At 41.5% G+C, this 23,497-nt stretch overlaps 1 protein-coding gene across 1 annotated transcript in view; it reads left to right on the top strand.

Annotated features, from left to right (window-relative positions):
* The window catches only part of Pfas (phosphoribosylformylglycinamidine synthase), a 295,039-nt gene that overhangs the window by 155,781 nt on the left and 115,761 nt on the right, over nucleotides 1-23,497 (top strand). The window contains exon 13 of the mRNA XM_070100647.1: nucleotides 17,915-18,068. Coding sequence (XP_069956748.1) covers nucleotides 17,915-18,068 — 154 coding nt within the window. The remainder of the gene's footprint in view (nucleotides 1-17,914; nucleotides 18,069-23,497) is intronic.

Genomic DNA, 23,497 nt, shown 5'->3' with positions numbered 1-23,497 from the left:
TTTTCTGCCATAACTTACCCTTCAATATTATTGCTACTCCTTCCTTAGCTCTAACTCTATTAGAAACCCCTGACCTAATCCCATTTATTTCTCTCTTTCCTACTCCCTTCAGCTTTGTTTCACTTAGAGCTAGGACATACAGCTTCTTTTCATTCATAGCATCCACATTCATCTCTTTCTTATTATTCGCATTACACCTATGCACATTCAAACATCTCACTTTGGTGTTTTTCTTCTTTTTCTTTTGAGTAGGCTGTATGGGAAAAGGGGTTACTAGCCCATTGCTTCCAGCATTTTAGTTGACTTTTACATCAAGCATGGCTTACGGAGGAAAGATTCTTATTTTACTTCCCCGTGAATGTGAAAGGAAAAGTAATAAGAACAAGAACTATTAAGATAAAATCAAAGAAAATTCATATGAGTGTGTATACATAAATGTGTACATGCATGTGTAGTGTGACCTAAATGTAAGTAGAAGTAGCAAGATATACCTGAAATCTTGCATGATTTATGAGAGAGAAATAAGACACCAGCAGTCCTACAATCATGTAAAACAAATACAGGCTTAAAATATTTATAGTAGAATTATTATTGAAAAGGTTAAGGATAAGATAAAATGTAGGATTGTAAATTAACGATTAGGTTTTGTTCAGGGTAGGTGACATGTAAACCAAGTTTTTACATTGAAACATGTTAGTAAACAATACGTGGAAAAAGTTAAGAACTCTGTTGCATTTGTCGTATGGGGTTCGGTAGGAGAAACGAGGGTTGAAGGTAAACACCTTGTTGGATGGTAACACTATATATATTGTCAGACTGTGGTAAGGAAGGGATGGGCCCTGCCTGCCGTGTTACTGCCTGGATGTCTGAACGTCGAGTGAGAGCGAGGCAGCTCGTCTCACTGCCTCAAGCTGTACCCTGTGACGTCATACAGTCACAGGCCTAGGGAGCTTCTATATAAAGTACATGAATGGTACTATGATACTCAACTAATCTATGCATACAACACATGTAAAGGAGGATCAGCAACTATGCTGACAGCTCGGTCATGTTACGTATGTCGTCTCGACATACACTACTCGGCTATAGGCTGAACAGGCAGGTGGTTCTGGGCTGATTCTATACAATAACAAAGACATATATAACTTAGAACTAATGCATGGTATCATAATGAGTTTCATTGTAATGCATTACGACTTATAAGAACAAATCACTGTACATTATGGATGGAATTGATCGATCGATCTGTATTCATGCACTCTACAGATTCTGAGGAAGAATAAATATATATATATATATATATATATATATATATATACAAGGTGAAATTAACAGCAAAGCAAATCTGGTGCACTCAGATAATTACTGTCAAATTCTCAGAATATGGAGGGAACGTGAACACGAAAAAAAAAAAAATCTGAAAAAACTGATCAGTTAATACAAACAGTTGACAATTTCCTTCATCTCGGTCATCTGATTATACAGACTATGTACATTTAAACCCAATTCTGTGAGGGTGAGGTTTACGTATGCAGAATGGTTATCATCTGTGGGAGGATCGAATTCCTCTGCAATGGCTAACACATGCCTTGACTGAGGGAGATCTGAATGAGTATCTACAAAAGATACTTGTGGGTTTCTCATTACTTGTCGAGTACGCAAAGCATAGCGACATTCAGGTTGATTATCTGACTGAGTATCAGAGGTAGAGGGTACAGAGTCAAGAGGATTGTCAGCATCTGTCACATTAGTCTGGGTAGCAACATCATCAACATCGCATACTAATTTCATATGATCTAAATGCGATTCTTTGTACTTACCAGTACTAATTTCTCTAACCTTATACTTATTGTCAGTGATCTGTTCTACAACGCGATAAGGGCCAACAAACTTTTGATCGAGCTTAGGCATTGCGGATGTTTAGTTGAAATTTGTCAGCATTACTCTTGAACCTACTTTAACTTTTGACGGCTTAGCACGGCTATTAGTTACTCTAGTAAATTCTGCTGTTGATTTATGAAGTGTTTCACAGATTCTTCTAAAAACACTGTGAGCTATGCTGGTACGAGTTGCTACGAAATCATCAGGGTTGTAATTGGGTTTTGGAGTGGAATATAACAACTCATAGGGTAAACGATTGTCTACACCATACAATGCATAATGTGGAGTATCACCTATGGAAGCATTGTAAGCAGAATTTATGGCACATTGAACATCTGGTATAACTTCATCCCAAGTTTCACTATTGGGGTTGATAATGGCTCTCAAGACATCAAGTACTTTCTTATTGGTTCGTTCACCTAACCCATTGCTGGCAGGATGATGAGGAACAATGGTGGATTTAGAGATCTTGTACAAAGTACACAAATTTTCAAGAATCTCATTACAGAATTCACCTCCATTATCTGTCACTAAGGGCTTAGGGGTGGTATGCCTGCAGATAATGCGTTCTTTAAACGCTTTAGCTACTGTCTCTGCAGTCTTATCTGCAAAAGGAACTAATTCACAATATCTGGTGAAATGGTCTACCATAACACACAGATGTTTGTTGCCTTGGAGGGAACATTTAAAATTGATTAACAAATCAAGGGCAACTCTTTCCCACGGTTTGCTAGTGGTTGGGTACACCTGGGTTGGATTAGGGCCATTGACATTTCCTTTATGTTGCATACAAACACTACATTTCTTAACATACTCTGAAATGTCAGTTGCCATACATGGCCAAAAGTATTTCATTCTGGCTTGTTTCACAGAACGATCCATACCAGGGTGTGCAACACCTGGCGCATCATGAACTAGCTGTAGAGCTACATTCGCTAGTGACTGTGGAATTACTAATTGATATACTCTTCTACTTGGAGTACCCAACTCGGCTGTTCAATACAGTAATTCTTGGCTCATTACAAAGTCACTGATGGGTGCTGGTGGCTTCACAGTCAGATTAAGATCTTCCTGGAGCAGGAATCGAATCACACCAGACCACATGGGATCTGTTCTTTGGGCATTCTTTACATCCTCGGCAGTAAATGGAGGATCTGCAGTAACTACACTAATGTGTCGCGATAAAGCATCTGTGACTACATTTGACTTGCCAGGTAAATGTTCAAAAGTGGGATTGAACTCTTGGATAGTCAAGGTCCATCTGGCTAACTTCCAGTAGGTTGTTTATTCTGGAATAAAGGTATCAGTGGTGCATGGTCTGTCAAGACATGAACAGGGTACTTGTAAATAATGTCTCGGAAGTGCTTTAAAGACCATACTATTGCTAAAGCTTCTTGCTCCGTTACTGTATAATTACGTTCAGCCTTCATAAGGACTCGGCTAGCAAATGCAACTGCGTTGTACTTGCCATCAGTCTTCTGAGCTAGTACGGCACCTATGCCAATTGAACTAGCATCAGTTGTCAAATAGAAGGGCTTAGAAAAATCTGAGAATTTCAAAATGGGAGCGGACGTTAGCGTTTCTTTTAGTGTCTGGAATGCTCTTTCTTGATGGAAGGTCCAAACGAAAGGAGCATCTTTCTTAAGCAACTCAGAGGAACTGCTATTGAAGAAAAATTAGCAATGTAAGATCTGTAGAAACCTGCTAGACCCACAAAAGATCTTACAGCATCAGCAGTTTTGGGGGATGGAAAATTTAGTACTGCCGTTACTTTACTTTGATCAGTCGTAACCCCTCTAGGAGTGACTACGTGACCAAGAAACTTAATTTCTGATCTGAAAAATTGGCATTTGGACAGTTTGATCTTTAAATTGGCTTCTTCAAGCTTACCAAGTACTATATCAAGTCTTTTCAAGTGTGTATCCACATCTTCGGACATGACAATTACGTTATCTAAGTACACCATAAGTGCTTTACCTATAAGACCTCAAAAGATATTGGTCATGAGTCTAGAGAACGTGATAGGAGAGGATCGTAATCCAAAAGCCATTCGAAGGAAGTGATAATGACCTGTGGGAGTAGAGAATGCAGTTAACTCTTGGCTGTCCTCGTGAAGAGGGACTTGCCAAAACCCTTGTAACAAGTCCAGGGTCGAGAAGACTTTATCTCCAGTGTCGCGTAAAAGATCACCTAGTACAGGAAGTGGGAAACAATCTGGAATAGTTTTCGCATTTAACTTCCTAAAGTCAATCACCGGGCGCCAAGTACCATCCTTCTTAGGCACTAGGATCAAGGGCGCATTCCAGGGTGAATTGCTAGGAGCAATAACTCCATCATCGAGCATTTGATTGATCAGTTCTTCTGCGACAGCAACTTGGGAATGAGGCATTCTGTATGCAGGTATATAGATAGGTCTAGTACCAGGTTCAAATGGAATATGATGGGACAATAAGTTCGTTATACCCATCTTCTCACCTGGTAAGGCAATGGCTCTACAACGTTTGTTCAACAGAGTTAACAAACGCTTGACTTCGTCTGAGGAGTCAGTGGGAGCTAAGTCTTTCTCCTCAACTGGTGGAATGGATTGATCCAGTGGAGTGGATGAGGTCTCCCCTGTTGAAATAGCACCGACCCACTGGTCAAGTGGCATGTCATCCTGTACTTGAACAGGGTAAGGATAGTGAACCAGGTCAACGAGATTGGTATTTTCTCTGAGACGAACACTGTGACCTGAAGTGTTAGCAAGGAATGAATGGATCTTACTGTCTCTTACAACGTGTAAGGAAGGTTCAACAAATAAACCCTTGACCTTGCAGGAATCACTGTCAACTAGGACGTTATCACCATCTGGAACATTAGGAACAACAACAGACACTCTAGTGAGAGCACTAGCCGCAACAGAGACTTTTTTCTGCAGACGGCATGTGACAACAAGAGATGGCATTACTAGTTTCAAGTAATCGTTTTCCGACAAGGCATCCCCTGTGGAGAAACTACTACTTGAACTACCAGTCATTGCAGGGATTGGCTGTGCACTCAAGGCAGTCTGAGTGTCCTCGGACACTTGAGGCAATACACTATCTTGCATGGCTGAAGGTGTAGGTGGAACACAGATGGGAGTGACAGTTACTAGTGCCTGACCGCTTGGGTATGCTACTGGAAAATGCATTGGCTTGTAAGGACTTAATCCGTACATCGTACTCTGCGGCAGTATGGCAGATCTCTGATCCAAGCTGGTAACCCCAAAATGGAACGATCAAGTTGTCAATTTGGGCATGCCATCGATAAGGGTCGAGCACAATGCGTAAGTCTCACATGGAAGCAAATCCCAGTAGAAGGTCACCAGGGAAAGTAATTTGGTCGACAACAAGAAAAGCAGCAGTAAAGTCTCTACCTTGGATAGAAAAGGTGAGCGAAGTTTGACCTTGGACACGCAAAAGGGAACCAGCTACTCCACTAAGGGAGGTTACAGTAGTTGGTTCAACAAGGAGGACACGTCGTAACTGCTTCTCTTTAAACAAGCTAGACCTGATGATATTAACTTGCGCACCAGAGTCCATGAACACATGAACGGGCGCATTATGGATAGAAGCTTGTACTAAAGGACCTATCGTTTCGTTTGTAGTTATGTCCAAGCAGAAGGGTGGGTTGTCATCGGAGAAGGCATTTTCTACTTCATCCCCAAATTCCTCTACGTCAGAGACGTGTGAAGCAACATCAACAGCAGGGTTGTCATTCTCAAGACTGGCTTCATAGGAATTTTGAACTGGGATGGTGTACTCATTATCACCTACTGTCACGACTGGACGAGTAGACTGGGGCGCTCAGATTCCCCCGAATTGGAAAAACGAGGCTGGTTCTGGTTGTTCTGAGAACCCCGATCTCTATTTCCTCTCCTGGCTCTGCGGTTGGAACGGCCACGGAATGATCTAGAGTACTGAAGGTTGTAGAGAGCATTGCACTCAGATGTGTCATGTCCATGTATTCTATGATAAGTACAGTAGGGAAGATCTGACTGGTACTCATCATCAGTACGATGCCTCTTAGGATAACTATCAGGACAATTAATTGCAATATGGCCACGGAAACCACAATTGTTGCAAGTTCTTTGACTATAGGTACTATACATGCTACGAGTGCTACGGGAATGATAACTCTTAACACTAAGGGCCAGATTTAAGAAGTCTCCGGGCCCTAGGCTATTCAGATTGGCGGGGCCCCTTTGAGTTACGGGTAAGCGAAGCGACCCCTTCCAGCTTGGGGGTGGGGGGGTGGGTCGGTGTGAGCCTGTTTAAGGTCTAATTAAATGCATTCTGGCTATTTAGATTAAATTTAATAGGGAAAGTACATCAAAACAACCAAAACCATTTACCAACAGCCATTATAACTATCTTGTTAAATCATACATTTTAACCCTTTCAGGGTCCGTCCCGTAGATCTACGGCTTTACGTTCAGGGTCCAAACCGTAGATCTACGCCATGAGCTCAGCTCACTCTGATAAACTGTGAGTGGTACATTTGGGCCTAGATATGAGAGAATACATCTATGTGGTATGTGTGCACCACATAAAACAGATCCTGCAGCACACTGTGTATAATGAGAGAAAAAAAATGAAATCATGATTTTTCGATTAAAACAGCAACTTTACAGTGTTTTTTCGTATGTTTTTTATAGTTGTATTTGCGATTTCTTGGTCTCATTTGATAGAATGGAAGACATATTACAGAAATAGAGATGATTTTGATTGGTTTTAGCACAGGAAATGGCTTGAAACTGAGCTCAAAGTAGCAGAAATGTTAAATTTTTGCCGATATTCAAGAGTAAACAAACGACCTCACACGTCTAATACACGTCAGCTGGTGGGTCTAATATACATTCACAAATATGGTGATGATATTTATACAATTATTACAGTATTGCAAAACAGTAAATCTTCTATTTTTTGGTGTGAATAAAAATTCATTATGTGAATAAAAAATCAAAATGGAATTTATTTGTAAAGCCTCAAAACATAACTAATGAACAGAGGAAATGTTAGTTTAGTGCCAGGAATGCTTACATTGTTCATTCTGGACCCTATTTTGAAATTGGAATATTTTGAACTTTGTGTTAAATTGGCCAAATTAACAATTTCCGATCACTTTATTTTGTAGTTGAAACAGTTGACTTGGCGATTTCTTGTGCTCAGTCGATAGAATAGAAGTAATACTAGTGAAATAGCTAAGAATTTGGTTGATTGGAATAATGTAATTGGCCTAAAATGGGAGTCAAAGTCGGCAAAATCGCCGATTCGTAAATATCGCTGACACGTCAAAATTCGCGAGAGCATAATTTCGTCAGTTTTCCACCAAATTTCGTACTTTTTGTTTTATTACCTTCACAAAAAGATTCTCTACGATTTCATAAGAAAAAATAACAAATTTTTTTTTTTTAAATTCTTGGACACTGGTGCGTGACTCCAGATTTGGGCCTTGGACCCTGAAAGGGTTAAAGAGAATAAACTCAAGACTGCATAGTATTACTAGATTAGGCTATTAAAGTAGTGACATCATGTACCTGTTATATTCAGCATAACCACTACAGCACTATTATTCGCTTTATAAATCACTGACCATTATTGTTATCATTGCGCCATGCATAAGACTATCAAATCATATAAACTCAAGAAAGTAAAGAATTGTTTATATTCACAGGCACTTCTTAAAGAAACTTTTTTTCTGGATTTCATATTGGCAAAATCATCAATTATATTCTGAAAATCAATATTTCTTGTTAGATCAGACTTAATGGTCAACAAGGCTAGGTTACAAAATTTGTCTTGGCTCATTGTTGAACAGAGCTGGTTTTCACTCTTTTCAAAACAGAAAATGAACGTTCTCCTTCACAGTTAGTAGCTGGAAGTGTTAGGTAAAGGCGATACACTATGTCAACATTAGGGAAGGTTTCTGAGATACCTGCATTTCTTAAATGTTTCAAATTTTGATTAATTTTTAAAAATCAATTTTACTCTCCAAACACTTGAACTTTTTAGGTAGGGACCCCTTTGCACAGTCTTGGACGAGCACCTGAACCCCTTGGACCGCGGGGCCCCCAAATGCGCAGGGCCCTAAGCAAATGCCTAGTTTGCCTATGTGGTAATCCGGCCCTGTTAACACTAGCTTTGGATGATGATCGCGAGTGATTTAGATTGGGAGTTTTGGTAGTAGCACAAACTAGAGGAAGTACAGGAGTAGACAAAGTGGTTGACGTAGACTTTCGATAAGGGAAGGTTCCCTCGGGACACAAATTGCGTACATGGATGAGAGCTGCGAGCAGTCCCATAGTAGCATTTAGAGGACTAAAATTGTACACATACATTGATGTCGGTGGCATTAGCTGTTTGATAACTCCGAATGCTGCTAATTTAGCAAACCCTTCAAGGGCTGGTTTATCATTGTCTGTGAGGTACTTGGAAGTTTGACCTGCTTTAACGAATGAGGTCATTAGGTTATTAAGACGAAGGGCAAACTCATCTAATGACTCCTCTGGCCTCGGAGTTGTACACACTAATTCTTTGAGAACGACAAAAGGATCGGTTTCTCACACCGGTTCAAGATAGTTACGGATTAACTGTTCATAATCTTGCCACCTGGTTAGATCTTGAAAGTCCTTCATACAAATCAAGTTGAACACATGTGAGGCGGCTGGAGAACGGGCTAAACTCTCCTTTCCGATACTAATTAAACAACTCTCAGATGGAGGACCATCTACTGAAGCATTAGCTCTGGCTCAAACAGCAGTAAACCAAGCTTCTAGGTTGTCTAGGTTACCATTGAACAATGGCATAGCACCATACGGATCACGACTGAAATTACGCAGGCTAGAAGTCTGAGTATGTCTATTGTTTGATAAGGAATTACTCGAATTTTGGACTGACGCATTAATGGTTGTACTAGCAGCATGTGCTGAGGCATCACTTGAGAAGACTTGAGACATGTTTGCAAAATGTAAAACAAGAATTTAGAGAAATAAAAGGAAAATGTAACTGAGGAACACACAACACAGTGAACTTAAATGGGAAGAAAATGCTTAACTATTCTGCATAAGTAATTAAAAATTGACAGGTCACACAGTAAGCAAAGAACTCACACAAGAAAAATACGCAACTGAATGAACAACACTTTGAAAATCAAGAGAACTTGTACTTTACTCAAATCTAATTTGCTCAACTTTACTTTAAAATTGAATGAATGGCACAGTGAGTTGTCTTTACTTTCAATGCAACAGGAAAATACACAATAAAATACTGAATCAATCAAAAAAAAAGTTAAAATGGACTCAATAAATCTTGTGCACAATTAAGAAAAACTGAGCAAAACAATTCACTAAAAAGAGAATAAAATGGCACACAAAGAATAAAACATTATGCACAGAACAGAGCATAAGAAACTGCACTGAAATAAACTGTAGTAATACTGCAAATAACAATTGCTAATCAAAAGTACTGCACAATACTACATAAAATTTCTGCAAGAAAAATTTTAATGACAGCACAATGCTTGCACAAAAATTATTGCAAAAGGAGTCAATGTGCAATAATAAAAAAAATTACACACACAAGAAAATACAGTTTACAAGAAAAGAAAATATAGCAAGGAATGAACTGAGTGAACACTTTAACTCTTAATTGCAGCTTAAACAACACTTACTGAACAAACAAAAGAACAATTTACTTTAAATGAACAACTTAAAAATTGCACAAAGAGTGAATTTGTTCAATGAAACATGAAAGATAATAGGTGCAAAAACACAGAACAAAAGGTTTGAGCACTTACAGTGATGCAGAACACAACACATCAATATAAACACAATACAGTGGACCCCCGGTTAACGAACTTTTTTCATTCCAGTAGTATGTTCAGGTGCCAGTACTGACCGAATTTTTTCCCATAAGGAATATTGTGAAGTAGATTAGTCCATTTCAGACCCCCAAACATACACGTACAAACGCACTTGCATAAATACACTTACATAATTGGTCGCATTCGGAGGTAATCGTTTTGCGGGGGTCCACTGTACTAGATTTTTCTTGCTATAAAACTTGATGTGTGAAAAATTTGGAAAAATAATTTCTTGCTTGCACAAAATAATGGCACTATTGTCTGTGGAAATAAGACAGATTAGACACTGGCTGAATGAAAGGAATTAACACAAAAATGTTCAACACACAGAGAGAACAAAACAGAATACACAAATGCTGGCAGGAAAATATAACAGACAACACTGAGTTGTGATGCAGAATATAAGGTAATAAATTACTGAATTACTTCACTGGAATACTGAGAACACAAGGTGATTCTGAAGTGGAAACACAAGTTCTATACTGCTCATATGTGTTGCACACAACAAGGAAAAAACACTAAGGTACTTACTTCAAGTATAAAAAAAAGGAGCACAACACAACAGACATGAAATTATGCACGAAAATTAACACGGAATTAAGAAGAGAAAAAAAATTATTGCATACAGTATATAATAAACACTGAGTCTAATCAAGAGTTACTGAATGTCACTAAGAAATCACTGGAAACACAAAAAGAAATGTCTCAACACTCGCAAATGTCTCTGAAAGATATTATCGCTGTAGCGACTTGGTGAAGAATGAGGTGGAAGGTTGGAGGATGGTGGTGGATGTTTATGTCGTCTCGTGGCTGTCTGCGATCGCTGACTTCTCTCCACACTCAAAGAATTTGCGCTTAAATCGACGATGGACTTCACACAGGAGGCTTTCAATGGTGGCGCCACTGATGAAGACACACTCTAGCTCTTGACCCCCTATGTGGTCCTTAAAATATGGTGCTACAAAAACAGTGGTAGTGGGTGAGTGAGTGAGGCAGCTGAGGCAGGGCTGAGGCCGCGGTGGCGAGACCACGTGGTAACTGGGCCTATGGGATGAACGGCGTAAGCCTCACTGGGGACACCCTCACTGGTGCGAAAACACTAAGCCAGCTGGCTTAAAACAAACCCACGAAATACCACAGCACCACAGGGATGAAAAAACACTCGGAATGGTTTGGAGCTTGAAGCACAAGCGATGAAGACTGTACCCACGTGGTTTGCTTGAGTACTGAGTTAGTCACCTGGGTTAGTCACCTGGGTTAGTTGCTGGCTGGCTTTGCTTAACCCTTCACACAGAATGGCTCGATAACTTCTAACGATGAGCACAGCAGGGGTGGAAAGCTGGCTTGGCAGACAAAGGCTGGATGGAGTAGGCTAGGCTGGCTGACTCCCTCACCACAGACTGGTTGCTGGCTTATTTTGCAAACTCGGGTCAACCCCTCAGGAGTGATGCAAATAAGCAGATAAACACTAATACAGAGACTGACCAGTGAATAATGTAGAGGCTGGTAGACGCTTGCAGGGGTAGCTGGCTGGCTAGGTCGGCCTAGCGTCAGGAGATGGCGACCGGCTCAGTAGAAATTTATCTCCAGAAATCGCTGTAATCGTCAGAATTACAATCCCACCGCTGCCACCAATTTGTCGTATGGGGTTCGGTAGGAGTAACGAGGGTTGAAGGTAAACACCTTGTTGGATGGTAACACTATATATATTGTCAGACTGTGGTAAGGAAGGGATGGGCCCAGCCTGCAGTGTTACTGCCTGGATGTCTGAACGCCGAGTGAGAGTGAGGCAGCTCTTCTCACTGCCTCAAGCTCTACCCCATGACGTCATACAGTCACAGGCCTAGGGAGCTTCTATATAAAGTACATGGATGGTACTATGATACTCAACTAATCTATGCATACAACACATGTAAAGGAGGATCAGCAACTATGCTGACACATTTATGGATTTAGAAAAGGCATGTAAGAGAGAATCCATGGGGAAGTGGAACAGAATTCTTCCTCCGTAAGCCATGCGTGTCATAAGAGGCAACTAAAATGCCGGAAGCAAGGGGCTAGTAACCCCTTCTGTATATATTACTAAATTTAAAAGGAGAAACTTTTGTTTTTCCTTTTGGGCCACCCCACCTCAGTGGGATACGGCTGGCATGTTGAAAGAAGAAAGAAGATATAAGAGAGTGGATAGGGAAGCATTGTGGCAGATGTATGGATTAGGTGGGGGGTTACTATAAGTAGTCAAGAGTTTTCATGTGCAGAGCAAGGCTTAGGGTAAGGTATGTAGCAGAGAAGAGACTAGTTTTCCAGTAAAAATAAGCCATAGATATGAGAGTGTGATGTCAACATGGTGCTTCACTGTATTGATGAGGATAATTAAATGTTCTACTTTCGTTGTTCCTTTTGGGCCACCCTGCCTTGGTGGGGTAAGGACGGTTTGTTGAAAGAAGAAAGAAGAAGAATTAAATGTTCTAGGTAGTAGGTTGGTAGACAGCAACCGCCCAGGGAGGTACTACCGTCCTGTGGTAGTAGGTTGGTAGCCAGCAACCCCCCAGGGAGGTACTACCGTCCTGCCAAGTGAGTGTAAAACTAAAACCTGTAATTGTTTTACATGATGGTAGGATTGCTGGTGTCTTTTTTCTGTCTCAGTAACATGCAAGATGTCAGATACGTCTTGCTACTTCTACTTACACTTAACCCATAAACGGTCCAAACGTATATATATACGTTTTTTCAACATTTGGTAGTATGTAAAAATAAGTAGATTTTTTTTTTTACATTTGAAAACATGTAAAAAAACTTTGATCTATGCATTTTTTTGTTATATTTGAAAATATTTAAAAAACATAGATCTACTTCTGGACCACTACACATGAACGTAGATCTGCTTGGACCGTTTACGGGTTAAGTCACACTACACATACATGTACAAGCATGTATATACACACCAATCTGGGTTTTCTGCTGTTTTCTTTCTGGTCCTTGTTCTTGTTTATTTCCTCTTATCTCCATGAGGAAGTGGAACAGAATTCTTCCTCCGTAAGCCATGCGTGTTGTAAGAGGCGACTAAAATGCCGGGGGCAAGGGGCTAGTAAACCCTTCTGTTGTATAAATTACTAAATTTAAAAAGAGAAACTTTTGTTTTTTGGGCCACTCTGCCTTGGTGGGATATGGCCGGTTTGTTGAAAAAAAAAAAAAAAAAAGTTAAGTACGTCTTGCTACTTCTACTTACACTTGGGTCACACTACACATGCATGTACAAGCATATATATACACACCCCTCTGGGTTTTCTTCTATTTTCTTGCTAGTTCTTGTTTATTTCTTATCTTCATGGGGAAGTGAAACAGAATTCTTCATCCATAAACCATTCGTGTTGTAAGAGGTGACTAAAATGCTGGGAACAAGGGGCTAGTAACCTCTTCTCCTATATATATTACTAAATTTAAAAGGAGAAACTTTTGGTTTTCCTTTTGGGCCACCCTGCCTCGGTGGGATGTGGCTGGTTTGTTGAAAGAAGAAAGAATTAAATGTATGCTAGGGTGTTGGAGTGAGATGTGAGATGAAAAGATAACCAGAGGCAGCAACAAGGAAGTTCCAAGCCTCAGAAACTTCCATCACTCCTCGAAGCCACCATAAAAATACCATTGCTTCAAGGCATATCTCTAGCCCTTGCTTTCAACAATTTTGTCTCTCCTATATAAGACAAAACTTCTTGTGCAACCCCTGATGATGACTTATACAAAGATGATAGTTGGTATTTGCTGATGTCACAGTTCTTTTTGGAGATTATGAAAAGTTGAAAAAGGTTGGTGGAGGAATTTTGGGAGAGTATATAGATAGGGTCATGAGGAAGGGTGGTGGATTGGCGATGTATGTCAGAGAAAATTTAAATTGTCTTAGACATGATATAAGATTAGAAACATCGAACACAGAATCTGTTTGGCTACAGTTTCTCGAGGGACGTGACAAATTAATTTTGGGTGTGATTTATAGGCCCCCAAACCTTGATAGGGAGTGCAGTAAGCTGTTATGGGACGAAATTCATACAGCATCTAGATATGAAAATGTTGTGATAATGGGAGATTTTAACTTTAGACAAATTGATTGGAATAATATGACAGGAAATCTTGAGTCTAGTGACTTTCTTGATACGGTTCAGGATTGCTTTTTAGAACAGGTTGTGACAGAACCAACTAGAGGAAACAATCTGCTTGACTCGGTTCTTGCCAACAAAGATTCACTAATTAATAATCTTGAGGTTAATGATGAGCTTGGGGAAAGTGATCACAAATCACTTAGTTTCAATATATCATGGAATTACCCAGATAACTGCAATCAAATCTCTGTCCCAGAATTTTGCTTGGCTGACCTCATGGGACTGAAAAATTACCCGGGTGGGCTAAATTGGGATGTCCTGACTATGGGTCAGGTAGGTGATCTTGGTTGCCAATATGATGTTTTTCAGAGCATAGTTCTAGCTGCCCAGACAACTTTTGTTCCATGTAGGGAAATTAGATCTAACAAAAATGATCCCAGATGGATGAACAATAGATTAAAACATCTCATTGGTCAAAAGAGAGGCATATATAGGCGTATCAAAAGAGGGGATGGGCAGTTAAGAAATCAGTATATTCAATTAGAGAGAGAAATAAAGAAAGGAATAAGAAAAGCAAAAAGGGATTATGAGGCTAAGGTCGCAAGGGATTCAAAGACTAACCCAAAATGGTTCTTTCAGGTATACAGAAATAAGATTAGGGACAAGATTGGCCCACTTAAGAGTAACTCTGGTCAGATCACTGACAGTGATAAGGATATGTGTGAAATTCTCAGTACCTACTTCCTCTCGGTTATCACCCAGGAAAATACATGTACTAGCAATATTCCTGAAATAATAGATTATGTAGAACAGGGTGATGATAAACTATGCACGATTGTGGTAACTAGTGACATGGTCCTCAGACAAATACAGAAACTAAAACCTAACAAATCCCCAGGTCCTGATGAACTGTTTGCAAGGGTGTTAAAGGAATATAAAGAGGAACTTAGCATACCTTTGGCTAATCTTTTTAACATATCACTACAAACTGGCATAGTGCCTGAAAAGTGGAAAATGGCAAATGTAATACCTATTTACAAGGCAAGTGACAGGTCCTTGGCTTCGAACTATAGACCAATAAGCCTTACCTCCATAGTGAGAAAATTTATGGAATCAATAATTGCCGAAGCAATTCGTAGCCATATTGATAGGCACAGATTGATTAATGAATCTCAACACGGTTTCATGAAAGGGCTTTCCTGTCTTATGAATTTACTAACTTTTTTCACTAAGGTGTTTGAGGAGGTAGATCATGATAATGAATATGATATTGTGTACGTATATGGGCTTCAGTAAGGCTTTTGATAAAGTTCCATACCAGAGGCTATTGAGGAAACTTAAAACACACGGAATAGGAGGAGAAATTTTTTCCTGGGTAGAGGCATGGTTGACAAATAGGCAGCAGAGAATTTGCATAAATGGGGAGAAATTAGAATGGGGGCACGTCACAAGCGGTGTTCCTCAGGGGCCAGTGTTGGGCCCGTTGTTGTTCACAATTTACATAAACGACATAGATAAGGGAATAAATAGCGACATAAGCAAATTTGCTGATGACACCAAAATAGGCCATCCAATTAATTCTAATGAGGACACTAGAGCACTCCAAGTTGATTTGAATAGACTGATGCAATGGTCGGAAAAGTGGCAGATGCAGTTTAATATTGACAAATGCGAAGTTCTAAATGTTGGACAGGTAAATAACCATGCCACATATAAACTAAATAATGTAGATCTTAATACTACTGATTGTGAAAAGGATTTAGGAGTTCTGGTTAGCAGTAATCTAAAACCAAGACAACAGTGCATTTGTGTTAGCAATTAAGGTAACAGAATTCTTGGCTTCATATCTAGAAGTATAAATAATAGAAGTCCTCAGGTTGTTCTTCAACTCTATATATCCTTGGTTAGGCCTCATTTAGACTATGCTGCTCAGTTCTGGTCACCGTATTACAGAATGGATATAAATGCTCTGGAAAACGTACAGAGGAGGATGACAAAGATGATCCCATGTTTCAGAAATCTTCCCTATGAGGATAGACTGAGGGCCCTGAATCTGCACTTCCTCAGAAGGCGTAGAATTAGGGGGGATATGATCGAGGTGTATAAATGGAAAACAGGAATAAATATAGGGGATGTAAATAGCATGCTGAAAATTTCCAGCCAAGACAGGACTCGCAGCAATGGTTTCAAGTTGGAAAAATTCAGATTCAGGAATGATGTAGGAAAGCACTGGTTTGGTAATAGAGTTGTAGATGAGTGGAACAAACTTCCGAGTACAGTTATTGAGGCTAAAACGTTGTGTAGTTTTAAAAAGAGGTTAGATAAATACATGAGTTGGTGTGGGTGGGTGTGAGTTAGACCTGACTAGCTTGTGCTGCTGGGTCTGGTGTCGTGCCCCTTCCTTGAGTGGAGGTGGCCAGACTGAGTGGGTCATTGGGCTAATCTGGGGGGATGACATGGACCTGCTCCGCATGGGTCAGTAGGCCTGTTGTAGTGTTCCTTCTTTCTTATGTTCTTATGAAATTAAGATTGAACAAAGTCAAGAGCAATATGATTATAGTAGCAAATTCTTAGAAAATGAATTACATGTATTTGATATAAATTACAGGAAAGGCAGCTGGAAGAAGAGAATGGATAAAGATACATGGGAATAAATGTGGCGACACTTGTGTAAAAGGCAAAGTGTATCATAGAATAGATAAGTGGCAGGGGAGGATGTTACAGTGCTGGAGGTGGGAAGTACAGCGCCTTACTCTGAAGGATGTTTGAGGATGTTACTATGCTGGAGGTGGGCAACACTCTGAAGGATGATTGAGGATGTTACTGTGCTGGAGGTGGCCAACACTTTGAAGGACGAGTGAGGATGTTTCCAGGGTCATGTGAATTGTGATATTTATGCGCCTCCACGAAGACTGGGGTTTAGCAAGTGATGATGAATGTGTTTCCTCTTTAGGTCACATTACCTTGGAGTTGGCTGGTGTGTTCAGATGAAAATAATTTTAGCAGATTTTTTTTTTTTTAGTCTGTTAACTGTTGGTGACAGCTATGTCAGTGGTATCAGTGTTGGTGACAGCTATGTCAGTGGTATCAGTGTTGGTGACAGCTATGTCAGTGGTATCAGTGTTGGTGACAGCTATGTCAGTGGTATCAGTGTTGGTGACAGCTATGTCAGTGGTATCAGTGTTGGTGACAGCTATGTCAGTGGTATCAGTGTTGGTGTCAGATTTGCTGAGTGGCAAATTTTGACCTAGGCATGTCAGACTGTGTGTGTGAAGTATAAAACAAAACATCATACACCACACAGTGCATGGTGGGACTCGTGTTTGGGTTAAATTGCGAATCTGGAACATTTTTAAGGGTGGTTTTCCCAGCTTTATTGGCTCTTTCTTGGTAACAAGCAGAGAAATGCTAATGAAATGGAGATTTTGGGTGATTTTCCTGGGTAAGGGTAGGAACCCCCTCTGTGTGTCAGTTACTGGGATGGACTAAACCATGATAAAATATTCTTGGTTATTGTTTTTTGGCCAGGAATTCTTTTATCTGTGTAGCAATCGATTCAAAATGGAGGATAGGTGTTATACAGGAGAGGCTGGGGCACATGATATGAAGATGGGAAGGGTTACTTTACTTGATGCAATGTTTACACCTTTTGTTTTGGAGTCTGTTTTCAAATTATAATTGTTCAAAATAGTGCAAAATTAGCCAAATTACCAACCTCTGAGCACTTTATAGGACTCTGATAGTTGAATGGGCAGTTTCATATGATTAATGGGTAGTACTCAAGACATACTAGTAAAATACTAGTAAAATAGCCAGGAACCGAGCCAGCTTCACCCTCAGAGTGGGAGACAGCACATTTGATAAAAGTGCTCACTAACATTAATTTTCTGCCTGCATAATTCCATTTTTTGCATTTTAGAAGAAATTTGTTTCCAAAAATGCCAGTGAAGATGGGGCTTTGAATTTAGGGTGTTGACAGTTTAGAGGTTAAGATTGATTTATGTTAAGTTGTTTAGTATAATAGACTTACAAATTACTAGTAAAGGTGTTGTTTTAAGGTTCAAGGTGACAATGAGGCAATGCGGGACCTGGGCGCAGTGCAGCGTGGAGACGCTGAGATGGAACAAAAGATGAATAGAGTTATACGTGGCTGTCTGGAGATGCGCAACAACCCTATCCTGGCGATACATGACCAAGGTGCTGGTGGTAATGGTAAGTGATACATGGCCAGGTTGCTGGTGGTAATGGTAAGTGATACATGGCCAGGTTGCTGGTGGTAATGATAAATGATACATGACCAGGGTGCTGGTGATACATGACCAGGATTCTGGTGATACATGACCAGGGTGTTGGTGATATATGACCAGGGTACTGGGGATGCATGACTGCAGTGTTGATGATACATGACCAGGGTGTTGGTGATACATAATTAGGGTGCTGGTGATATATAACCAGGGAGCTGGTGATACATGACCAGGGTGTTGGTGATACATAATTAGGGTGCTGGTGATATATAACCAGGGAGCTGGTGATACATGACCAGGATGCTAGTGATACATGACCAGGGTGCTGGTGATACATGACCTGGGTGTTGATGATAAATGACCAGGGTGCTGATGAAGCATAACTAGGGTGCTGGTGATACATGACCAGGGTGCTGATGATACATGGCCAGGGTGCTGGTGATACATGACTGGGATGTTGGTGATACATGACCAGGGTGCTGGTGGTAATGATAAGTAATACATGACCAGGGTGCTGGTGATACATGACCAGGGTGCTGGTGATACATGACCAGGATGCTGGTGATACATGACCAGGGTATTGGTGATATATGACCAGGGTACTGGTGATGCATGACTGCAGTGTTGGTGATACATGACCAGGGTGCTGGTGATACATAATTAGGGTGCTGGTGATACATAATTAGGGTGCTGGTGATATATGACCAGGGTGCTGATGATACATGACCAGGATGCTAGTCATACGTGACTAGGGTGCTGGTGATACATGACCAGGGTGCTGGTGATACATGACCAGGGTCCTGGTGATACATGACCAGGGTGCTGGTGATACATGACCAGGGTGCTGGTGATACATGACCAGGTTGCTGGTGATACATGACCAGGGTGCTGGTGATACATGACTGGGGTATTGGTGATACATGACCAGGGTGCTGGTGATACCTGACTTGGGTACTGGTGATACATGACCAGGATGCTCATGATACCTGACTAGGGTACTGGTGATACATGACCAGGGTGCTGGTGATAAATGACCAGGCTGCTATGTGACTGGGGTGCTGGTGATACATGACCAGGGTGCTGGTGATACATGACCAGGGTGCTGGTGATACATGACCAGGGTGCTGGTGATACATGACTAGGGTGCCGGTGATACATGACCAGGGTGCTTGTGATACATGACTGGGGTGCTAGTGATACATGACCAGGGTGCTGGTGATATATGACCAGGGTGCTAGTGATACATGACCAGGGTGCTGGTGATACATGACCAGGGTGCTGGTGATATATGACCAGGGTGCTATTGGTACATGACCAGGGTGCTGGTGATACATGACCAGGGTGCTGGTGATACATGACTAGGGTGCTAGTGATACATGACCAGGGTGCTGGTGATACATGACTAGGGTGCTGGTGATACATGACTAGGGTGCTGGTGATACATGACTAGGGTGCTGGTGATACATGACTAGGGTGCTGGTGATACATGACCAGGGTGCTGGTGATACATGACTAGGGTGCTGGTGATACATGACTAGGGTGCTGGTGATACATGACTATACATGGGTGCTGGTGATACATGACCAGGGTGCTGGTGAGGGTGCTGGTGATACATGACCAGGGTGCTGGTGATACATGACCAGGGTGCTGGTGATACATGACCAGGGTGCTGGTGATACATGACCTGGGTGGTGGTGATGCATGATACATGACAGGGTGCTGGTGATACATGACCAGGGTGCTGGTGATACATGACCAGGGTGCTGGTGATACATGACTAGGGTACTGGTGATACATGACCAGGGTGCTGGTGATACATGACTAGGGTGCTGGTGATACATGACCAGGGTGCTGGTGATACATGACTGGGGTTTTGGTGATACATGACCAGGGTGCTGGTGATACCTGACTTGGGTACTGGTGATACATGACCAGGATGCTGGTGATGCTGGTGATACATGACCAGGGTGCTGGTGATACATGACCAGGGTGCTGGTGATACATGACCAGGGTGCTGGTGATACATGACCAGGGTGCTGGTGATACATGACTAGGGTGCTGGTGATACATGACCAGGGTGCTGGTGATACATGACCAGGGTGCTGGTGATACATGACCAGGGTGCTGGTGATACATGACCAGGGTGCTGGTGATACATGACTAGGGTGCTGGTGATACATGACCAGGGTGCTGGTGATACATGACTAGGGTGCTGGTGATACATGACTAGGGTGCTGGTGATACATGACTAGGGTGCTGGTGATACATGACCAGGGTGCTGGTGATACATGACCAGGGTGCTGGTGATACATGACCAGGGTGCTGGTGATACATGACTAGGGTGCTGGTGATACATGACTAGGGTGCTGGTGATACATGACTAGGGTGCTGGTGATACATGACTAGGGTGCTGGTGATACATGACTAGGGTGCTGGTGATACATGACCAGGGTGCTGGTGATACATGACTAGGGTGCTGGTGATACATGACTAGGGTGCTGGTGATACATGACTAGGGTGCTGGTGATACATGACCAGGGTGCTGGTGATACATGACCAGGGTGCTGGTGATACATGACTAGGGTGCTGGTGATACATGACCAGGGTGCTGGTGATACATGGCTAGGGTGCTGGTGATACATGACCAGTTTGCTGGTGATACATGGCTAGGGTGCTGGTGATATATGGCTAGGGTGCTGGTGATACATGACCAGGGTGCTGGTGATACATGGCTAGGGTGCTGGTGATACATGACCAGGGTGCTGGTGATACATGGCTAGGGTGCTGGTGATACATAACCAGGGTGCTAGTGATACATGACCAGGGTGCTGGTGATACATGACTAGGGTGCTGGTGATACATGACCAGGGTGCTGGTGATACATGAACAGGGTGCTGGTGATACATGACCAGGGTGCTGGTGATACATGACCAGGGTGCTGGTGATACATGACCAGGGTGCTGGTGATACATGACCAGGGTGCTGGTGATACATGACCAGGGTGCTGGTGATATATGACCAGGGTGCTGCATGACCAGGGTGCTAGTGATACATGACTAGGGTGCTGGTGATACATGACCAGGGTGCTGGTGATACATGACCAGGGTGCTGGTGATACATGACCAGGGTGCTGGTGATACATGACCAGGGTGCTGGTGATACATGACCAGGGTGCTGGTGATACATGACCAGGGTGCTGGTGATACATGACCAGGGTGCTGGTGATACATGACCAGGGTGCTGGTGATACATGACCAGGGTGCTGGTAATCCCATTACAACTAGGTCGCCATCCATAATTTACGCATGTTCATAATATTCATCATTGTTAATTCTCACTAGGATCGCATGAAGGTGAAGAGGAGTTTAACAGTAGTTTTGAAGCAGCTGGCAGATAGAGAGGCTGTGGAGATATTGTGTTGAGAGTTCTAGATTTTGGCTCCTTTTGTGCACATAGAGCTTTTAGAAAGATTAAGCTGGATACTGGGAATATCAGAGATTTTTGTGTGTAGTGTTGTTATTGAGCTGTGTGGCAACTATCAAGAAAGTGCTTCAGGTCATAATTGATATTTTTTTTTGTTCATGATTGATATTAGAATTTATTGTCCTGGTAAGTAGTATGCACAGTTGTATGAGTGAATGTTATGTATATGAAGTAGGTTTAGGTGTGAAGCGTGGGGGAGTGTGTTATCTGGCAGTTGTATGAGTGAATGTTATGTATATGAAGTAGGTTTAGGTGTGAAGCGTGGGGGAGTGTGTTATCTGGCAGTTGTATGAGTGAATGTTATGTATATGAGGTAGGTTTAGGTCTGAAGCGTGGGGGAGTGTGTTATCTGGCAGTTGTATGAGTGAATGTTATGTATATGAGGTAGGTTTAGGTATGAAGCGTGGGGGAGTGTGTTATCTGGCAGTTGTATGAGTGAATGTTATGTATATGAGGTAGGTTTAGGTCTGAAGCGTGGGGGAGTGTGTTATCTGGCAGTTGTATGAGTGAATGTTATGTATATGAGGTAGGTTTAGGTATGAAGCATGGGGGAGTGTGTTATCTGGCAGTTGTATGAGTGAATGTTATGTATATGAGGTAGGTTTAGGTCTGAAGCGTGGGGGAGTGTGTTATCTGGCAGTTGTATGAGTGAATGTTATGTATATGAGGTAGGTTTAGGTATGAAGCGTGGGGGAGTGTGTTATCTGGCAGTTGTATGAGTGAATGTTATGTATATGAGGTAGGTTTAGGTCTGAAGCGTGGGGGAGTGTGTTATCTGGCAGTTGTATGAGTGAATGTTATGTATATGAAGTAGGTTTAGGTATGAAGCATGGGGGAGTGTGTTATCTGGCAGTTGTATGAGTGAATGTTATGTATATGAGGTAGGTTTAGGTCTGAAGCGTGGGGGAGTGTGTTATCTGGCAGTTGTATGAGTGAATGTTATGTATATGAAGTAGGTTTAGGTATGAAGCATGGGGGAGTGTGTTATCTGGCAGTTGTATGAGTGAATGTTATGTATATGAGGTAGGTTTAGGTCTGAAGCGTGGGGGAGTGTGTTATCTGGCAGTTGTATGAGTGAATGTTATGTATATGAAGTAGGTTTAGGTCTGAAGCGTGGGGGAGTGTGTTATCTGGCAGTTGTATGAGTGAATGTTATGTATATGAAGTAGGTTTAGGTCTGAAGCGTGGGGGAGTGTGTTATCTGGCAGTTGTATGAGTGAATGTTATGTATATGAAGTAGGTTTAGGTCTGAAGCGTGGGGGAGTGTGTTATCTGGCAGTAGACTTGAGTCATCATTCATACTGCCATCTTTTTGTTGTGTTATTATTGGCTTAAGGTGATTTATTGTAGTGGATCCCCAGGCACAAATAATATAGGTGAGGTAGGGATACATTAGAGAGTGGTATAATGTAAGTAGTACCATTTGAGGTATATAGTAACATAGAAAGGATGCCAACTATTTTGGATACTTTTTTGTAATGTGTTGAATGTGGATATTGATTTTTAGATTGCAGTCAAGGAACAGGACTACAAAGTTTCCTTCATTTTGTTTAGCAATGAGAAAACTATTAATCATAATGTTTAGTTGGACATTGTTGTTCTGTTTCCAAACATCATGTAGAAAGTCTTATCAGGCTTATCTGGCTTTGAAGCTGGAGTCCAAGCCATAGTACTACGTCATGAGCTCACCTCACTCAGATATGCTGTGAGCGGTAAATTTGGGCCTTAGTATGAGAGAATGCATCTATGTGGTAAGTGTGCACCACATAAAACAAGTACTGTGGCATGTAGTGCATAATGAGGAAAAACTGCGACTGTGTTTTTTTTATTAAAACAGCAAATTTGCGGTGTACGTATTTTCATGATTTTTATGGTTGTATTCACAGTTTCTTGGTCTCATTTGATAGAATGGAA

This window comes from Cherax quadricarinatus, chromosome 73 (assembly GCF_038502225.1).
Source record: "Cherax quadricarinatus isolate ZL_2023a chromosome 73, ASM3850222v1, whole genome shotgun sequence".
NCBI lineage: Eukaryota > Metazoa > Arthropoda > Malacostraca > Decapoda > Parastacidae > Cherax > Cherax quadricarinatus.
This window is presented reverse-complemented; position numbering and strand designations above follow the sequence as displayed.